At 53.5% G+C, this 20,274-nt stretch overlaps 1 protein-coding gene and 1 long non-coding RNA gene across 2 annotated transcripts; one reads left to right on the forward strand and one right to left on the reverse strand.

Annotated features, from left to right (window-relative positions):
• Nucleotides 1-93: 93 nt before the first annotated feature.
• SIGLEC15 (sialic acid binding Ig like lectin 15) lies at nt 94-18,518 on the reverse strand. Its single transcript, XM_005586809.4, has 6 exons — nt 18,264-18,518; nt 7,115-7,174; nt 6,331-6,714; nt 5,076-5,453; nt 3,949-3,979; nt 94-1,865 (listed from the first exon to the last, which is right to left on the reverse strand). Exons 1-6 carry the CDS (start codon nt 18,490-18,492, stop codon nt 1,784-1,786), a joined length of 1,164 nt encoding a protein of 387 aa, XP_005586866.3. The 5' UTR covers nt 18,493-18,518; the 3' UTR covers nt 94-1,783.
• LOC135968243 (uncharacterized) lies at nt 17,175-18,284 on the forward strand. The gene is made up of 3 exons (XR_010582859.2): nt 17,175-17,298; nt 17,884-18,004; nt 18,152-18,284. It is a non-coding gene; the product is annotated as an uncharacterized lncRNA (long non-coding RNA).
• Nucleotides 18,519-20,274: the final 1,756 nt, after the last annotated feature.

Genomic DNA, 20,274 nt, shown 5'->3' on the forward strand with positions numbered 1-20,274 from the left:
TACACGTGGGAGTGCTGGTATCTTTTCAATATACTGATTTCCTTGCTGACAGATACCCAGCAGTGGGATTGCTGTTGCTGGATCATATGGTAGTTCTATTTTTTTTTTTTTTTGGAAGAGAGTCTCTCTGTTGCCCAGGCTGGAGGACAGTGGCGTGATCTCAGCTCACTGCAACCTCCGCCTCCTGGATTCAAGCAATTCTCCTGCCTCAGCCTCCCAAGTAGCTGGGACTGTAGGCATGCGCCAGCATGCCTGGCTAATTTTTGTATTTTTAGGAGAGACGGAGTTTTACCATGTTGGCTAGGCTGGTCTCGAACTCCTGACCTTAAGTGATCCACCCGCCTCGGCCTCCCAGAATGCTGGGATTATAGGCATGAGCCACCCCACCTGGCCTATTTTTAGTTTTTTGAGGAAACTCTGTACTGTTCTCCATAGTGACTGTACTAATTTACATTCCCACCAATGGTGTATGGGGATTCCTCTTTCTCCGAAATCTCACCAGCATTTGTCATTGCCTGTCTTTTGGATAAAAGTCATTGTAACGGGTGAGATGTCTCATTCATGGCCTCATTAGTGCCCTAGCCTACGGCCCTTTCCTCTTGCCAGCTCACCTGGGACCCAGGCATGCCTCCCACCTCTCCCTAAGCCCCAAGGACCACAGGAGCTAAGGTGGTCAACAAATTCACCCTGAGGTGTAAATAGGGAAGCACCCCTCCAAGTCAGCCTGGCCATGTTAGGGCAAAGGGGGTGAAGTTGCCAGTGCATTTGGACTTTGCATGCCCTGAGAGGTTGCAGGTCAGAGAGAGGTCAGAGCTGTAGCTGCTTTACCCACAGGGACCCTCCAGCCAGACCTCCCCTCAGGTCTCCAGGCTTCAGCCCCTGAGACAGTGGTTCCCAAATGCCTTGAGAGAGGGGAGCCTGGTTTCCATTTCCTAGCGGTCCCAGCTCCCTAGGCAATGTAGGGCAGCTGATGGGGCAAGAGTTAGGCAGAGGGTGTGGGACAATCACAGTGGAGATCCCAGGGGGCATGGGGTAAAGGCCCCAGGCCTCTTCCTGCCACCAAGTTTCCAGGATTTAATGTTCCTCTGACCACAGGTTTGCACAGCCCCTGCCCCAGCCTTGCTCTCTGGAACTCTGTGTTCTCCGTGACACTGCTGCAGGGGCCACACTTCTCCAAGAACTCTCTGCATGTCCAAAGGTCACTCTGCAAAGAGGGTCCTGTCATGCCCCTCATGAGTAGATGGCTTTGTATTTTCCAAAGCCCCTTCACATCCATTATTTCCTCAGATCTTGGTAGTCCTCCCAGCCAGGAGGGAAGAATATGATTGTCCGTGTTCAACAGTAAATGAACTGAGACCCAGAGAAGTGAACAAAGTGTCCTAGGTCCACACAGCAAGTCGGTGACAGAGGAGGACAAGACTGGGCCTCCAGGCCCTGTAAACAGTTTCCTGTCTGCTTTACTATAGCAGGTGTTCTAGGTAAGAAAGGGCAAGGGAGCATTTCTGGAAGTTTCATGCTCAAGTTAATGCATGTACACACACACACACACACACATGCACACTTACAAAATGCTGGCATAAATATCAGGGAGCTCCGAAATGGTTGTCCACATAGGAGGCCAGATGAGCCTCCTTGAGCAGGGTCTTGACCCCGAGTAGGGGAGGAGTCAGCCGGCTGGGGGCTGCCAAGGTGCCTGGGAATCGGGACGGGCCGTACCAGCCAAGCCTTGCACTGGCTTCATTATTTACAGTGCAGAAATGGATATTGGTGGCTGAGGGACTCTTCACGGTGAGCACATGGCGGCTGGTGGGCTCCGGGGATTCATCTGGCTTAAATTTTCATAATTGGACTCCTGGGCCTGGGACCTGTGGACAGGAGAAAGTTGAATGGCCACCCAAGACAGGTCAGAGGTCCCCAACTGCCCAAACTATATGCCAGCAGTGGGCCAAGAAGAGGAGACATTCTGGGGAGCAGTGTGGCTGGAACTGGCAGGGCTTAGAGATGAATGGCATCGGAGGCTGGGCAGAGTCAGGAATAGGGAGGGGCTCCCAAAGGCCAGGGCAGCCCAGACCATAGAGTGGCTATCTCTGTCTGAGGCCTCAAGACTGGCTGCATGTCCCTGACCTACAAATCAGAATCTGCAGGCCTGGCTTCCTCGTTTCCCCTAGGACATCTCAGTGGTTTCCCCTAGGACATCTCAGTGGGAATCTCAAATCTCAATGTCCACTGTCAATGTGTGCTACGCATGACCCTCACACCCACCCCACTCTCTTCTCCTCTTGTCTTTATCTCAGGAAGTGGGACCCAGGGCCCAGGCTCCCAACCCGGGCTGCCTGGCTCCCTCCCACACTGTGTGCTGCCCATTGGGCCCTTGGGCAAGCCCTGACCTACAAATCAGAATCTGCAGGCCTGGCTTCCTGGTCACCAACTGCTTTCCTGATTTCCCCTAGGACATCTCAGTGGGAATCTCAAATCTCAATGTCCACTGTGCTACGCATGACCCTCACACCCACCCCACTCTCTTCTCCTCTTGTCTTTATCTCAGGAAGTGGGACCCAGGGCCCAGGCTTCCAACCCGGGCTGCCTGGCTCCCTCCCACACTGTGTGCTGCCCATTGGGCCCTTGGGCAAGCCCTGCCTCCCATCTACCCACCTCCCCACTGCCACCCCTGCACCTTTGTCCAAGCAGCCAAACCAGCTTCAGCCTTGCCAACGACCTGCACCCAAGTCTCCTGGGCCAGCTTGTTCTGTTGGGGCCACTCGTCTGCTTAAAAGCATTCAGTGACTTCCCATTGCACCCACAATAACCCCCACGCCTTTCCTGCCTTCCTCCTGCCCACCCTCCGGAAATGCCTGTCTCCTTTCTGGGCCTTGCCTGAGCCTTTCTACTTGCCTTTTCCTCTCCCGGGCTGCCCCCACTGCCCCGTCTGACATCCACACTCTAGTGGGGCTTGCTCTCTGGAACTCCACCCCCTCACCTGCCCAGGCCTCAGCCTCCGTCCTCAGGTCCCCTCAACGTCATGTCCTCCAAGAGAACTTGATCTAAAGCAGCCTCAGCCCAGCAGCGGGCCCCCTCCCCAGGGGATCTGCTGCATCGTGTGTCCATTTCCTTCACAGCTCTTACTTTACAATGTCAGGTGGCCTGTTTCTGTATTTATTAAAATTCTTCACAATAGGATGTGAGTTCTGTGAGGTCAGAGATATTGCTGTGTCTTTAGTACTAGTGCCTGGTACACAGTAGGTACTCAGTTAAATAACTGAACAACAGTTGGCTTTCAGATTCGGGGCATTGGTGCGACAGTAAATCAGCAAACAGGGACACAGGACAGGTTGTGGGGCTGTGGAGAGATTGGCAGGAGTGGGGCCACCAGCAGTGTGGCACCTCCAGCCTTCAGGGCACAGGTGGGTGGAGTTATGGGAGTGCCTGGGCTCCTTCTCCCACTCCTACCCTCCGCCAGGATCAGGCACAGCCTGTCCAGGGTCTATGAATTGAGTTCTTTCTCCTTCAACACCAGCTTTCACATGGGTGGATGCCACAGAAGAGGAGAGTAATGACCCAAGTAAAGACCCAATGACTCAGTGATTTCCTAGGGGTCCCTGGGCCCCTCACCTAGGCTCTCAGAAACTCTAGAAATTTTGTTTGCGGAGTGCTGGGAGGGAACAGGGATGAGTGTCCCCAATGTGGCTTTTGTGTGAATCTGCCAGTTCAAGAATGTGGAGGGGAAACTACAGGAAGAAACAGCCTGGAGTTGTGGGAGAAGAGCAGGTCAGCAAGGCCTGGTCTGTCCAGGGAAGACCTTGGAAGGCTGCAAGAGGGGTGCCTTGGTGGGCTGCAAGGAGGGCCCAGCCCCAGCCCTTTGCCATTTCTTCCTCCTCCTGCCTGGACCCCCTGGCTGATGGGGACTAGGTGGGTGGGGTGGGGTGGGGTGGAGGCGGGGAGCTCACTTACCGTGGTGGAGTGTCTGGGGTGTTCAGATGCTCTGTGGGAGGGACAGCAAGAGAGCAGGCATGAATCTCCACTGCAGTCTGCAACCTGTGCACCCACCCCCACCCACGCCATGTGGAAGGGGTCTCGGGGAAACCACTGTTTGTGAAGCAAACAGCAGACTAGCATGGTGTGAAGCTGCACCATGGAATCCTGCTGGGGAGTGAGTTAGGAGAGGGATGGACTGAGGAGAAATCTGGTAAAAAGTCTGTTCTTCTGAGCACCCTGAGCACAAAACACTTGATGAGTTCCAAGAAAGCGGCAAGAAAGCCATTGTGGCCACGGCAGCAGCCAGGGCCACTGTGACAAAGTCTGATCTCCTCACTAGAGTGTGAGGCTAGTGCTATGGACCTGGGAGTTCTGAGGGGCTCCGAGAAGCTCCCTCCCTCTCTGGGGCACAGGGCAGATTTCTGATGCAGAACAGCGACAGCAGTGGTGGCACTCTCAGGACACCCTGCTAGTCAAGCCACCACGATCTCTGCTAGGAAGAGCGTTTCCTTGTGTTCCTAGCTCATGCCTACTTACATATTTTTATTTAGCTCTCTCAGCACTGCTTGTGTGAAACCTCCAGATGCCCCACCAGAGGGAGGCATACCATCCTCTGGCTTCTGCACACCGCCCCTGGAGGAGAGCCCTTCTCATGGCACATTGCAATGATCTGCCTACCGCTCAGCGCCCACTGCAGGGCAGGGGACCATGCCTTGTTCATCAGTGTATTCCTAGCACCCACACAGCACATAGTAGGTCTTCAGAAACGGTGCTATTTAGGAAGGTCTGTAGTCAGAGCCCCTCCAGAGGAATCGTTTGCCGGATGGTGGTAAAGGGGTAAGCCCTGTGTGGGTCTCTCTGTCTCTGTGCCACTATCAAAAGGCAGCTTATTTAACCTCCTGAGTCTCAGCTTCCTTATTGCAAAATGGGATTTTTTCACGCTGGTTACACCTGCTGGGCTTCATGCAGAGAGGAAAGCGCCAGGATGTATAGGGCAAAAAATCGACGTTCTGGTAGTGCCAGGTGGTCAGCCAGGTGGTCTTATTTAAGAGGAGAACCCTGGCCCGGCCCCTCGCTGCCACCTGGGTCTGGGGCGCACCCACCTGGGCGGTGGCGGGCGACGCCAGCGGCCAGGACCCCGAGCAGCAGCAGCGCCTTGAGGCCGAGCGCGCCGAGCAGGAGGGCGACCGTCGAGGCCCCGCTGGCGCCATGGAAGCGGAACAGGTAGACGCTGGCCTCGGAGCGGCCCAGGCTGTTGGCGGCCGTACACGTGTAGCGGCCGTCGTGGTTCAGTGCGGGCAGTTCGGCGGTCACCAGGTGGCCGTGACCCTGACCCGAGCTCGGCACGGCGGCCGAGCCATTGCCCAGGGCCGGGCCGGACCAGGCGAGGGCGGGCGGCGGCTCCCCTTCGGCAGTGCAGAGCGCACGGAAGGCGTGCGCGGGGCCGGGCAGCACCGAGATGTTGATGATCCGCGGCGCGGCTGCAGGGGAGAAGGCGGGTGACTGTCACTAGCCGCGATCAAGGCGGGGTTGGGGTAGGGTGAGAAAGCGGGTTGCAGTGCGCCAGCGGCGGGCAAAGGCAAGGGCACCCCTCCCCTTAGCCCTTTGGATGCCAGAGCCGGAGGAGTGGGGGCGGGTCAGAAGGGAGGAATGGGCACTTGGGTGCCAGGCTGCCCCAGTCCCAATACAGGTGTGGCCTTGGGCGAACGATTCTATCATCCCTGCTTGTTTCTCCATGTGTAAAGTGAGGATCATGATAGCAGTTGTCTTAAGGGGTTGCTGAAAAGATTTGGCAAATTCGTGCTTGTGGGGGTGCTTGGACTAGGTCCTGGCCCCCTAGCAAATGCTAAGTGGCCATTACGTCGCAGAGCAGAGTGGAGAGCCACTGCTCCAGGGACGGGACCCTGGTTCAGGCATCTTTGCATCGCAGGGTCTGGCAAGTGCTAGGCACTACCGGGTGGGCTCTCTGTGCACCGCTGGGTAGAGGGGCTGCAAGTGTCTTTCAGGGCTGGTAGCACACATCACAATGCACCTCTTGGCATATTTAGGATTGCCATTCACTTGTCTTTCTCGCCCCTTCGTCTGAGAGCCACTGGGGACAGTCACTCTACGACAGTCACTGCAATGCCTATTCCCAGGCCCACCTCAGCCCTTCTTGGGACCTGTATTCTGCATCTGTGTCAAGTTCCCAGGTGGTCCTAAACTACCCCCAGGTGTGAGATCCCTGGGGTAGAGGAGAGGGCTGCGTCTCGTTGCCCTTCCTGGTGCAGCACAGCTCCTGTCACCCAGGTAGCCCTCAGGGCTGGGCAGGCGGGCGGCGGAAAGGGAGGCCGGGGACCCTTTCCCGCGCCTCCTCACCGGTCACGTGCAGCCGGACGCCGTGGCGGCTCTCGTAGCGGTCGTGGACGTCGCCGGCGAACTCGACACGGCAGAAGTAGCGGCGGTCGTCGGCCAGGGCGAGGCGCTCGACGCGCAGCGAGAGGTCGTTGCGGCGCGGGTTGCCCAGCAGCCGGAAGCGGCCGTGCAGGCTCAGCGCCGTCTGGCAGAGCTCGCTGCCCCGCGCCGCAGCGCAGCGGAACACCTGCGGGCCCGCGTAGGGCTCGCCCGCGCGCCAGATGGCAGTCAGCGGCCCGTCGTAGTGGCGGTGCGGGTGAGTGAAGGTGCAGGGCAGCACTGCTGCGTCGCCTGCCGCCGCGCTCACCTCGGCTGGCACCTGCATGGACCAGCGCTGCACTGGCGAGCCTGAGAGCCGGGCGGGCTGTGTCAGGCTCGGGGCCCGGGGGTCCAGGCTCCCGCACCCGCGGCCTGGAAACCCCACGACCCAGGAAGCGCTCCCCCAACCCCCAGCCTGGAAACCCCAGGACTCAGGGATCATCCCCCACTTCCAGGGGAGCAGGAACCCCCTCTTGTGACTTGAGGGGCAATTCCTGGTGCCTGCACTCCCAGGGCCTGCACTCCCTTGACTTGGGAGGTGCCTGGATTCCCCTCTTTGTTTCCTAACTCACCTGCAGGCCCCTTGTCCCCATATTCTTACCCTTAGTTTTTCCCCATCAAAACCTGCCCTGTGGAAAAACCCTGGGATCCCGTGGTTAAAACAGACTCCCAAGATCTCCGAGATGGTGATAATAATAAAAGCACTTACTGTGCACCTCTGTGTTGAGTAAGTTCTCCGTAGTATCTATTTTAGTTCTCACAAATGAGCCTACAGATAAACACAGTTATCCCCGGGTTACACGTGAATAAACTGAGGCTCAGTTGAGTAACTGAAGTCACACTGCCAGCATGAGGCCAAGCCAGCGATCAGGATCGCCTCACTCCACAGCCTGCGTTCTAGTGCGCTAGAGGCTGGGAACTTTGGGGCTCCTCGGAGGACGACAGCACTTCCACTTACAGAGAGGAAACAGCCCCTGCGAGGGGGCAGTGTGTTTGGAAGCGAATGCGTTGAGTTGGTGCATGTGATTCCTCTAGAATCCAGGTATACCCCAGTGGACTGTGCCCTGACTGGCTTCCCTAGTGCCTGGGCAGGGAGGGAGCTGAGAGACAAGAGAGGTGGGCTATTTCACTGCCTCCTTGCTCTGTGCAAGCACCTCTGGACACAGTTTCCGCATTCCCCACCTTGTGAACCATGGATGTGTGGTTGAGCCAAGGTCTGGAAGCAGACGTCTGCCTCCAGCTCACAGAGGGCTGGTGAACTGCAGGGTGTGTGTGGTTGCCTCTGTGTGCTGCTTTGGGGGACAGGGGAGCGTGCCTCAGAGGATCAGGCCAGGGGTGGTGCCTCCCAAGGAGAGAGGGCAGGCTTCTAAGCCTGCCCAACCGGTGCCCCAGGGTGCAGTTCACAAAAGGATCTTTAGAGGAAAGAATACAGCAGCCCTTGTATTTCCAAAGGGCTTTGCAATTTACACAGCTTTCATAGATACCATGTCATGTGACCCTCAAAACACCCAGTGGAGAAAGGCAGGGCAGACATTATTAAAGGTGAGAAAATGAAGGCTCAGAGTCACGCAGGTTGAAGATGGGAGAAATATAGCTTTTCTGACTCCAAGCCCAGTGCTCTTTGCTTTTTGAGGTAATTTAGCCCAATTTGTTCCTTGGGCAGGAGTCCTCTTAGCCCTAGCGCACGGCTGGCAGACCATCCTCCATGGGAACCATCCATCTATGAATAATCACAGGTCCGGACGTTCCTTCTGCACGGAACCAAAATCTTCCGCTGCCCACAGGACCGCCATTGTTCTCTGGTGTGTGTACAGCGCCTTCCCATGATGACCCTATGCAGGGTCTTGTCATGACTATCCTGGACCCATCGAGCCTTCTCTTTTCTGGTGGAAAAATCCCAGTCCCTCCCCTGGCCCTCCTCATCCTCACTGTCCTGTTCCTTCATTGTAGTGTCCTGAGCCTGGGGGGCTCCAGGTGTGTGCTCTAGGTGTGCTGGACCTGCAGTGTCCTGAGTCCCATCGTGCTGCCCTGGGCTGTGGGAGCTGTACCTGGAAAAAATCCCACTGTGTGTTCATGCCCAGCTTGCCATCAAGTAAAAGTGTTACCCGATGGTTCAGTTCCAGGTTCTTGGTGCCACAAACAATTGGACGTGACAGAAATAGCAAAGCAAAGCAGCAAGAGTGTATGAAGTACAGTATCACACCCTTGGAGTGGGAGAGTGACTGACCTCTATGAAATGAGATTAGCACCAGTTTGTTACGTTTCATGGCCTTTTATGTTCTTTTCCCTTCTCTTCCCGAGCTGCCTGATCTCTAGCCAGCATCTGCCTTTTGATTGATAGGCTGCTTAATTACTCTGGCCCTTGTGTGCTTGTGCGTCACCTCCATCCCATAATTTTAAGTACATGCATGAGATGCAGTCCATATGCATGAACCTTAAATAGCTAATTACCATACAGGGTCATTTTAAGTATACCTTTTCTCTCTAATGCGCATGCCTATCTCTGAGAAGCTTACCTTTACTGGTCTGGTCTGGATCTTGCCGGCCATGGGGCTCTTACTTGCTTATTTCCCTTTTGTTTTGGCTGCTCAACTTCTGCTTCTTCTCTTGCTTCTTGCTCACCTGCCCCTTCACATTGCTTCTGCTCCTACTCATTCCACCCTGTATCCAACCTCCAATTCCCTCTACTATTCTCCTGCCTCAAAACTACAAGTTCTTTTTTCATACAACCTGCTTTTAAGCCTAATCTCTCTCTCTTTTTTTTTCTGGACAAATGTAATTACATTTTTGAACCCGACTGGAGGACCTAACATTTTATCTCTAGAAAAAGCTTGTTTATTCAGTCATTAATCATCAAAGAACCTTGTTCCAAATTTGAGAGACCCTGTCTGAAGGATTGGCTGGTTCAGTCACTGCTTCTAGCTGCAGAAAGCACCTATCCAATCTTGAGGCTGAGCCCCAGCCTTAGTTCCCTGCTATTTCCCACTTTCTGTGACCTCAGCCTCCTCTGGCCTCATACATCTTGTGGGCATCACAGAGCCAGGCACAGATTCCCCACATATTATTTGCTATTGTGCATTCATCAATTCAGGAAACATGTATTGGACACTTCTCCCCTTTATGCCAGGCACTGGGGTATGAGCTGTGGTGACAAAGGTGGACAGAATATCTTATCAGCCTGCTGGGGCTCATGGCTTAGAAAGGGAGACAGATTTGTAGGGACATAATTACACTACAGTTTGCCGGGTGCCGTAAAGATGGGCATGAACAATATCCCTTCTGTCTGAACATGGCTTCTGGCCCATGTCACTCACCAGCTCCTCCTCTTCATCCTCAGGGCTCCACTGACTCTTTCCTACAGCAGGGGGACTTCCCAGAGCCCCAACCCTAGGGCTGGCCTCCCTCCCCTGTGCCCCAGAGCTGGCATAGGTACTTCCTCAGTATGAGCATTGCCTTTGAACTGTGTGTCTTGCCCAGACACACAGAAGCTCCGGCAGGCCAGGGACCACATCTATCCGGTTCTATTTGTGTTGCTGTTGCCCATCATGGTACCTGCCTCCTAGTCACTGACATTGGATTGATTTGCTATGTGAGAGCAGAAGGGTGGGTGTCCAGGCTGACAGGAGAGGGTAGGGGTGGTTAGAGTAGGGGTGGATTAGGCAGGCAGGATTGGAGAACCCTTGAGAGAGGCGATGTCACTTCAGCAGAGCCTTGAGAAAGGGAGGGGACTGCATGATGCCTTGAGGTAGCATTGTAGACAAAGGGAACAGCAGAGCAAAGCCACAAGGCATGGACATCAATCAGCATAGAGGTTGCCAGGCATGAAGGCATAATGAGGCCAGAGCACACAGTGCTTTGGGGAGTCTTCATCTCATTAAAAAACAATACTCTGTCATGTGTCATGTTTCCATGGATTCACGGGTTTTTTCTATATCTCTGCTTATCTTGGTTAATTTGTTCACCTCTGTATCAATACAGCATGCCATGTTCTTCATTACTACAGTGTTCTAATGAATCTGGATGGTTCCCCACCTTTTCCCTCTTATTCAGTCCTATATATCTATATCTCGGTTTTTGCCCTTTTATAGAAATTTTAGTTTATGAACTAACAGCAACAATAACGACAGCAGTAAACTCTTTTTGAGAATTTGCTTGGTTTGCATTAAATCTGTACGTTAGGATATCATTCTCAATGATATCCTCATCTCATTTAAAACGCACAAGAGGCTGGGTGCAGTGGCTCATGCCTGTAATTCCAGCACTTTGGGAGACCAAGGCAGGCAGATCACTAGAGGTCAGGAGTTCCAGACCAGCCTGGCTAACATGGTGAAACCCCGTCTCTACTAAAAATACAAAACTTAGCCAGGCATGGTGATGGTCACCTGTAATCCCTATGCGGGAGGTTGAGGCATGAGAATTGCTTGAGCCCAGGAGGCAGAGGTTGCAGTGAGCTGAGATTGCACCACTGTACTCCAGCCTGGGCAACAGAGCAAGACTCTGTCTCAAATAATAATAATAATAATAATAAATAAAAATAAAATGCACAACAACCCCATCAGGTGCTATCATTAGCTCCCTCTTAGAGAAGGGGAAACTGGGGCTTGCAGAACCATAGCAACTTGGTGAAGTCACAGAGCCAAGGCTTAACCCTGGGTAGTTTTGCCTCCTTTGTTCAAAGGATTTTTACCTTTACCTGTAGGCTCCAGTGACCAAGGACAACAGCCAGTTTTGAAAATGTCCTGAAGTGTGCTACAAATGGCAGGTCTGGGCCCCTCACTCCCTGGGTGGGCTTTGCTCTAGGAGCAGAATGGGAACACAGGGGCTCTTTCACCAAGGGTTACGATCTTGGCTGCCATTAGGAAGAGATTTATGCTTCCTGTTTACCTGCTGAATGGGATTCAAAGAAGCGGGCACTTGGACTCCCACTTACACAGGGACCTTTGGATGAGGCTGCCCAGAGGACTCAGGGCGAGGGTAGGAAATTTGCCCAGGGAAATTTGCCCAGGGAAAAAAGTGCATTTGCTTTGGCTGGAATTCAAGCTCCCCAGCATCCTGTGACATTTACAGTTCCCTCTGGCAGCTTATGCCTGTCTGCTAAGACAGGGGAGGGAGGATTCCTGAGCTGGAATCATGGCTCCTTACTGTAGGGTCTCTAATCTCTCTGCTTTATATCCATCAACCTTCAGGGGTCATCAGGAGACCCACATTCTTCCTGTTGTCCCAAACACCCTCCCTCAATGGTGGGCCATAGTGTATGGTAGGAAGCATGCTAGCTTTGGCATAGCCGGACCTAGGTGGCAATTCCACCTCTGGCCATTCTTCATCAGAATTTTATCAAGCACCCAATCTGTGCCTGGCATGTCCTAGGCTCCTTCACTTACTGGGTGATCTTTGGGCAAGTTACATAATATCCCGGGTCTCAGGGTCCTCTGCTGCAAAATGGGGAACGTAGTACCTTCCACATAGGATTGAGGATTGAATGAAACCACGTATGTAGAGCACCGAAAACAGTGCCTCACACACAGCAAATGCTCCATATGTGTTAGTTCCCTTCCCTCACTAGTCCTGTACAGGGAGTGTGAACAGAAGGTGGTAGAGAAATGTTCAGGGTGATGCCACAGGGGGTTAAGATGTTGAGCTGGGCGCGGTGGCTCAGGCCTGTAATCCCAGCACTTTGGGAGGCCGAGGCAGGTGGATCTCCTGAGGTCAGGAGTTCAAGACCAGCCTGGTGGTGAATCCCCGCCTCGACTAAAAATACAAAAATTAGCCAGGCACGATGGTGCACACCTATAATCCCAGCCACTCGGGAGGCTAAGGCAGGAGAATTGCTTGAACCCGGGAGGTGGAGGCTACAGTGAGCTGAGATTGCTCTGGAGTCCACTGTACTCCAGCTTGGGCAACAAGAGTGAAACTCTGCCAAAAAAAAAGAAAAAAAAGAAAAAGAAAAAGATGTTAGTACCTGGACACTACACCATTTGCAGCTCAGTTCAGCATGTTGGACCAACTGAAGTATAATTGCCCAGTCCTTGTCCTTAACTCACCTGGAATTTCTTCATTTATTCATTCATGTATTCACTCAATAGGTATTTATTGAGAGTTTACCATGTGCTAGAGACTCTGCTGGGTGCTGGGGATACACTTGCAGTGGCAATTAGCAGCCTCCTCCTTATGTTGACAGTCTGGCCATTGCTCAGCCACTATTTGTTTTTTAATTTAGGCACAATTCTAACACACTTATTTGGTTTCCCAGCCCAGGGGCATGAAAATTGAAAAGCTAGAACGTGGTTTCTGTTTGTAGACTCTTGGAAAGCAGCAAGAAATGAGAGTTGACATTCATGAGGGAGGAAAGTTTCAGTAAAAAATAATGGAAAGACAGTTTAGGCAGAAATGATAAATGTACAGTGTCAAAGGGACTATTTGGAGAAGGAGTGAACCCAGAAGGCTTTGAACCATCACAACACTGCAGCAGGCGAGTGTAGTAGGTGCACACAGAGATGACCCGAGGCACCATGGAGGGGTTCACTGCCCCAAGAGGCATCCTGCTTTAGTGGCATGCCCTTCAGAGTGGGTGTCAGGGTCTGTCCGGGGCTCCAGCCCTAGCTCTGATGCTGACTTTGGGACCTTAGGCAAGTCGCCATAACTCTCTGGCATCAGTGTCTCATCCATGAGTTGATAACTCTAGATGTTTACTAAGGTGACATTAAATTCTAAAAATCTGTGTCTGAAAATGATACTTGGATAAAAATGACAAGAAAGCACATAAAACATTTTAGAAAAATGTCTAGCTGGCCAGGCATGGTGGCTCACACCTGTAATCCCAGCATTTTGGGAGGCCGAGGCAGGCAGATCACAAGGTCAGGAGTTCAAGACCAGCCTGGCCAGTATGGTGAAACCCCATCTCTACTAAAAGTACAAAAAAAAAAAAAATTTGCCTGGCACGGCAGTGGGTGCCTGTAGTTCCACCTATTTGGGAGGCTGAGGCAGGAGAATCGCTTGAACCTGGGAGGTGGAGGTTGCAGTGAGCTGAGATGGTGCCACTGCACTCCAGCCTGGGCAACAGAGTGAGACTCAGTCTCAAAAAAAAAGAAAGAAAGAAAGAAAGAAAAATATCTAGCTTAAATCAAAGGACTTTTAGGTATTCAGAAAACCGACTTGGAAAAGTTACTTGGAAAGAAGCATCCATGCCTTGATGGTCTTTCATAGCGAAATTCCCCCTGTAGCTCCCTTCATGCCTCCTGGCAGTGACGGATCTAAAGGAGGAAGGATTGGGGTTGCAGCATCGGGCATTAGCTCTCACATCATTGTAATCATGATTTCACTAGGGAGTAGTTGACTGATGCCAAACTTACTCTCCCAAAGCCCCTATACCTGTGGTGACAGAATAGGCAGACAGCTCCAGGGAGACAGAAACAGAGCTGGGGAGCCTACACCAGGAGAAGCTGCAATTGGATAGGGGCAGAAACAGAAACCTTGGTTTTGCCACAGCTGACCAAAGATTTCCACCAGTTTCTTGGTAAGGAAGAAAGCAAAGCAGGAATTTGCACGGGAACCTCTGTGTAGATCTTTTGTGGGCGTTGTCACACACTTCTGTTAACTAGAGAGAAAGCTGCTTGTCGGTTTCATGGCGGAGCACGGGTCACTTGCTGTCTGTGGAGGTTTTACTAATGCCTGGAATTAAAGACCCTCTCCAGGGTGTCACAGACAGGAAAGTGAGTCCTGTGGTAGACGTGGTGGAATAATGGCCAGAGGGGGTACCCTTACAGAATGGCACTTTAACAAGAATTAGGTCTGCTGGGGTGGGCTTTATGTGACATGGATTTTGAGGGGGTAAGAGAAGGATGGAGCCAAGGGGGCCAGTCACTGTAGGAAGACCACGCCTCCAGGAGGGACAGCGTTGTGGCCCTCAGAGCTGGAGTGCCTCAGATGTCTGTTGTGCCCCTGCCCCCACCACATGGCTGACATTACCAGCTGACAAGTGGCCAATTTGAGGAGCCCAACAATCTGGGAGGGGCTACGCTCCTTGAGGGCACCTGGTCATGCTAACGGGTGCTCCCGGAGAGTGGCTCCGGGGGTGGAACTTCCAGCATTGTGGCACCTGGAGGGCCAGGAGAGGGCATTTTGGGGGCAAGGAGAGACACTGCCGTTGGCTGTCAACCTCACCCGCAGGTATGTAGGTGGAGCTGAGGCTTTTTGCAGCTCAGCCCTTCCCCTCCCACCCCTCGGTTTGCTCCCTACAAATCTTTCTCTGGGCTTGCAGGTTGTCAACATAGGTTATCAGCAGAGAAAGGGCAAGAATGGGGTGGAGATCAGAGAGCGGAGGAGGGAGAGGAAGCAGAAATTCCAACCGTCAGCACAAACCAGACCCTGAAGGTTCCCGGGAAGGGGTGAGGTGTGAGTAGTTAGTGAAAGGCCAGCTGGTCTCCATCTGCCTCAGGGTTATCTGGCTTCCCCTTTAACCCATGCCTCTGCCGCAGGCTGACTGTGGTGTGGGTGTGGCCCTGCTTACCTGAGCTGATGGAGAGGCAGGGCCACAGGCTGACCCTGCCGTGGGGCCTGTGCCTACCCCAGGGTGCTGCTCTTCAGAGGCCCGATATAGCCTGTCCCTGCTGGTGCCCCCACCCCCTGCCCAGCCTCCATAGTGGGCCCTGCTCCTTCACTCCTCCCCTTCCCGCCCTAGATAGGACATCCTGAGTCCAAGCAAACTGCTCACAATAACTACTGGGAGAGAAGGGCCCCAGCTCATTAAAGCCCCCCGTTTCCTCCTGGGCTGTGACACCAGCCCATCTCCTCTGGTTCCGACCTTTCCCTGCGTCCCGAATGAACACCCCTGCATCTTTAGGTGACCGTTGCTATTTGTCTTGCCATTTGGGTTTGTTTTTCTGCAGCAGTTCAGAACTAGTGAAGTAAATCGCTCTCCACACCAGGCTTCGCCCAGGCTCCCTGCCCACTGCAGGAGGGTGTGGGCAAAGTGGACACCCACTCAGAAGCCTCTGGTTCCCATTTAGGCTCCAGCAGTCACTGAAACCCCAATGAGCCTCACTTGCAAGGCTGTGCTGAAGAGTAAATGAACTGTTTGTCACAGGCCTGGCACAAGGGGTCCTGAAGATGACAGCGGTTGTGGTTGTGACACCTGCCTGTCACAGGCTTGAGGACCACCTGAGGCCTTGTCCAAGGTTACCTGGGTGGTTGGAGCTCCCAGGCCAGTGTTATTCCCGCTGCCCCACATTCCCTGGCATCTCCAGCTTCTTAAAAGCAGATATGGGGGGAGATGAGGGAGGACAAGGGAGGCTATGTGGGGAGCCCCTGGGAGATTAGGGGCTGCTGGGCACTGGGTGTCGAGTACGGGAGTCTCCTGCCTGCAGGGGAGGACATGGAAAGTGGAAGGGGCCTTTCTGGGACGAATGCTTCTCACTTTTCTCTCACCAAGGGGCTGTTCTGGGCCAGGGAAGGGACCATGACTTGCGGGCCCGCGTTGGCACAGGCGTCTGCTTATAGAGCCTCTGGTGCACACACGGTGGTGGGGCAGAGCCTGCTCCTCGGGCCTCCTACCCAGGCCGTGGCCTGGACGTCTTCTGGCTGAGCCACGAGGAGAGGCTCCCAGGAGAAGAGCAGCCAGAAGAGCGTCAGGAAGTGGGGGGCCTGGACCACCCTGGTTCTAACTGTGAAGCAGCTGCTGTTTGTAAAGAAAACGACTTTCTGCAGCCGAGTTGGCTCACGTGAGTGTCTTGGCTGCACTCAGTAATCTCAACAGAGCAGGTGTGCGGTTTGGCTTTTGTTTTTGAACATGTGACTCCACAGCCCGAGCTTCCTCTAAATCCTTTGTCTCTTGCTGATTCATAGCAGCTGACCCGTAGCAGGAGAAAAAAAAAAAAAAAACTCCCTAAAATCCCCAAAGCCTCGGCTCTCTTGTAACAGTGTGACTTTGGCAAGGTTTCATGGCCATTTATCGAGCAGCCACTGAGGGCCAGGAGCTGTGCTGGGGGCCTTTGATGTAGTGTCTCATGAACCTCCCCAGTACCTCTTCAAGGTGGCAAGGACCCCAGTTTACAGGGACTCAAGAAAGGTAGGCAGCCTGCCCAAGGCCGTGCAGCCAGTAAAAAGCAGAGGCGAGCTTCAGACCTTCCCTGCTGCCAACATCTACACCCTCAACCCCTCTCCCATCAGCCACTCAGGTCTGACCACTGTCTCAGTGGGACCCAACCCTAAATCATCCCAAAAAGATGGCTAAGTTAGGTCAACTTGGGAAAAGATAGCTCCTTCCCTGTCAGTGCCCACCAAGAGTCCATGGCTGTGTGGGGTGGGGTAGTAGGGGGCCCAGCCAAAAGCCCCACACACCTGGGTTCAAATCCCAGCTCCACCCCTGCCACTTGCCAAGCCTCTCTGGGCCCCATGTTCTTCATCTGTGAAAAAGGAATGTTTCGTAGGGAAGAGTTCCTTTCTCTGCTGGGCGCAGTGGCTCACGTCTGTAATCTCAGCACTTTGGGAGGCCAAGGCGGGCTGATCACTTGAGGTCAGAAATTCGAGACCAGGCTGGACAACATGGCGAAATTCTGTCTCTATTAAAAGTGTAAAAAATTAGCCGGGCGTGGTGGCACACACTTGTAATCCCAGCTACTTGGGAGGCTGAGGCACAAGAATCACTTGAACCTGGGAGGCAGAGTTTGCAACAAGCTGAGATTGCGCCACTGCACTGCAGCCTGGGTGACAGTGAGACTCTGTCTCCAAAACAAACAAAAAGTTCCTTTCTCATAGGGTTATGAGGCTTACGTGAGTTACTAAAGTGCCCAGGACGTGGTGAGAGCTGTGCAGAGGTTTGCTGTTACTGCCCAAACCAGCCCCGAGCTGGACTCCAGTCTGAGTGCAACGCTGGAGGAGAGGGCAAAGGGGTCTAAGGTATGGGAGTTTATCATCCAGTTGTGGAGCCAGGACCCCATACAGGGAATGTTGACTTACAGCTCTGGACCCCATGATGTCAGCGTGTGGCCTGTGATGGCCGAGCATACAGTGGCATGGATGCTGAGTCCTAGGATGGGGATGGAGGAAGGACTGGGATATGGAGACAGGGGCTCTGAGGATTGCCTTTGCCATTAATCCCAGGTGCCCTCAACTGCATCGAGCATGAGAATCACCCAAGGTGGTGAAAATTCAGATTCCTGGCCTTGCTGCCTGATACTCTGATTCTGCAGGTCTGAGGTGGAGCCAAAGAACCTGCATTTTAGCAAATGCCCTCCCCTAACCCCGGGGATTCTGACGCAGATGGCCCCTGTGCCCTTTGAAACACTGTTCCCAGGATACCAAGTCACTGAGCTAAGTGACTGATGACATTGTTGCTTAAACCTCCCAGAGTTCCCACTCACCCTTTGGGATTCCTGCTGGGAGGGCCTCTATCCCTCAATATATCCCCCACATGAAATCACCCCCTCCCATGCACCAGCACCATCCCCAAACGCCCCTGTGCTCCCCTCCCTTCTTCCTCAGGATGTGCCCATCAAAACACACGGCACTTGGGTGACAGCAGCACATGAAGCTTGTTCAGAGCCTGTCATGTCCTCTCTGTACCTGGCCTATTGTCCTCTGGATCCGCGAAGGAATGAGTGGGGTAAGTGGCCTTTATATAGGCGGCCACCCTGAGGCCAGAGACATGGGGTGCCTGCCTCAAGTCACCTGAAATCCAAGACACAGCACTGATTTGAACTTCTGGCTTCTGGCACCACAGGCCCCAAGCTCAGTTCTTCCTCCTCTACAGGCCTGGAGGCCCTGTGCACACGCACTTCCTGCTTTCCAGGGGAGACTGTACCTGACGCCGTCAGCATCTATTCAGTCCTGAGCATGGGCCAGAGAGAGTAGCAGACACTTACCTGTCAGGAGGACACACGCCAAGCAGGCCAGCAGCCGGATGGAGCTTTCCATGCTGTGAGCATCTGAACATCCCAGGTCAGACCCACTCTTGGCCCCCTCCCCAGTGAGGGCCCTCCCAGGTGTGGTGGGGGAAAGAAGGGGATGGGCAGGGCGCCCAGATCTGCAGGTCCCTGTGGGCTCTGTGGGAGCTGGAGGAACTGGGGAGAGGCAGCCTGGCAGCCTGATCATTCAAGCCCCGTGGAGTTTAGTCATGTGGAAAACCAAGAGGGGAACCACTGAGATGATTTTCCAGGACAGGAAACAGGAAAGAGGATGGGAAAGAAACAGGGCCGTTTCCTGTGACTGCCCTCCCCTCACAGAAAACTGTTGTTATATGCTTTATATGTCGCTCACCTTTTCTTCCTTCCTTCCTTCCTTCCTTCCTTCCTTCCTTCCTTCCTTCCTTCCTTCCTGCCTGCCTGCCTGCCTGCCTGCCTGCCTGCCTGCCTCTCCCTCCCTCGTTTCCTTCCTCCCTCTCTTCCTTCCTTTCTCCCTTCCTTCTTTCTTCCATCCCTTCCTCCCTTCTCCTCTCCCTTTTTTCCTTCCCTTATCCCTCCCTCCCTCCCTCCCTTCTCAAAGCTTAGGCTGGGTCTCCGGGCCTGGTTAAGAATGCACAGGGCAGATACACAGATGTTTGCTCTTTGAGCAGTTGACCCAACTGTGGAGCAGTTTCTCCCTTAGACAGTGACTTGACACCCCCTGCTAGCCACCTCCCTGTCCTTCTGCCCCCTTTCCTCCGTACTTGGGGGTCTTCCTAGTCTCTTGAACCTGCATCTCCAACTCAGCTGCGAGTCTCCAGAGCCAGACCCATTTCTTCAGCTGCCTGCAGACTTCTCCACCTCAACATGCCCACAGAGCCTGTTACCATACTCTGTCTGCCTTCTCTTGTCCCCAAGCTTCTGGGTTCTGTGATTCACTGGATGGCAGCATTATCCTTCCAGGAAAGCTGAGCCAGAAATGCACAAGTCCCCCATGACACCATCTCCTCTTCACCACACACAGCCAGTCCCGTGTTCCATTCCTCCTCCTTCCTTCGGCCGTCCCTGCTTTGCCTCAGGCTGTATCCCTTCTCATGAGACACCTTCAACTTCTTGGTCACCCTCTGCAAGCACAGTGACTTTTGAAAACAATGAAATTGGTAATTTCTCTTCCCTACTTAAAACACTTTCATGATGTTTCATTGTTCTCTCTTAAAGTTTCAACTGTCACACCTGTAATCCCAGCACTTTGGGAGGCCGACGTGGGCGGATCACGAGGTCAGGAAATCGAGACCATCCTGGTTAACATGGTGAAACCCCATCTCTACTAAAATACAAAATATTAGCCAGGCGTGGTGGCGGGCGCCTGTAGTCCCGGCTACTCGGGAGGCTGAGGCAGGAGAATGGCATGAAGCCGGGAGGCAGAGCTTTCAGTGAGCTGAGATCACATCACTGCACTCTAGCCTGGGCAACAGAGCGAGACTCTGTCTCAAAAATTTAAAAAAAAGTTCCGACTGGAGATTGACACAGGAAGCCCTTCAGGTTCAGGACCCAGGCCAGGGGCTGGTCTACTGTCTGTGCCTCCCTCTCCCTCACCTGCCCCCACCCAACCACAGTTCCCAAGCCATCTTTGCACCTGTGGTCTTCCCAACCCTTTCTCATCCTCTGAGTCATCTCCTTCTTAACCCTTAGTCCTCAGTATCATCTCTGCCTGCAATTACATTATGCACTTACTTGTTTTCTTGTTTATTGTTCCTCTCCTCCCCCAGACATAAGGTCCAGGTGCTCAGCACTAGTTGCCATGTGATTCTTACCTAGAGCGCCACTTGGCATCCCATAGGTGCTGGAGAGGTATTTGAAAGAATGCAGGGGCATTTGCTCCCTGTGTGCAGACCTCCTTCCTTGCACGCTCTGTGCTGTGTTATCATCTGTTTGCTGGTCTGCTCCATCGCCTTTCCTACCTACCCTCCTTTTCCTGGGCTGTAATTATGGA

Source organism: Macaca fascicularis, chromosome 18, assembly GCF_037993035.2.
Source record: "Macaca fascicularis isolate 582-1 chromosome 18, T2T-MFA8v1.1".
Classification (NCBI taxonomy): domain Eukaryota; kingdom Metazoa; phylum Chordata; class Mammalia; order Primates; family Cercopithecidae; genus Macaca; species Macaca fascicularis.

Bases quoted from the DNA above. Each gene is read 5' to 3' on its own strand.
- SIGLEC15 (XM_005586809.4), bottom strand. From the start codon at position 18,492: ATGATCAGGCTGCCAGGCTGCCTCTCCCCAGTTCCTCCAGCTCCCACA. The intron at 6,715-7,114 runs GTAAGTGCTTTT...CCCGGCTCTCAG, and splicing joins ACTCAACACAGAGGTGCACA to GCTCGCCAGTGCAGCGCTGG. The intron at 3,980-5,075 runs GTGGGTGCGCCC...TCCCTCCCACAG, and splicing joins CGTCGCCCGCCACCGCCCAG to AGCATCTGAACACCCCAGAC.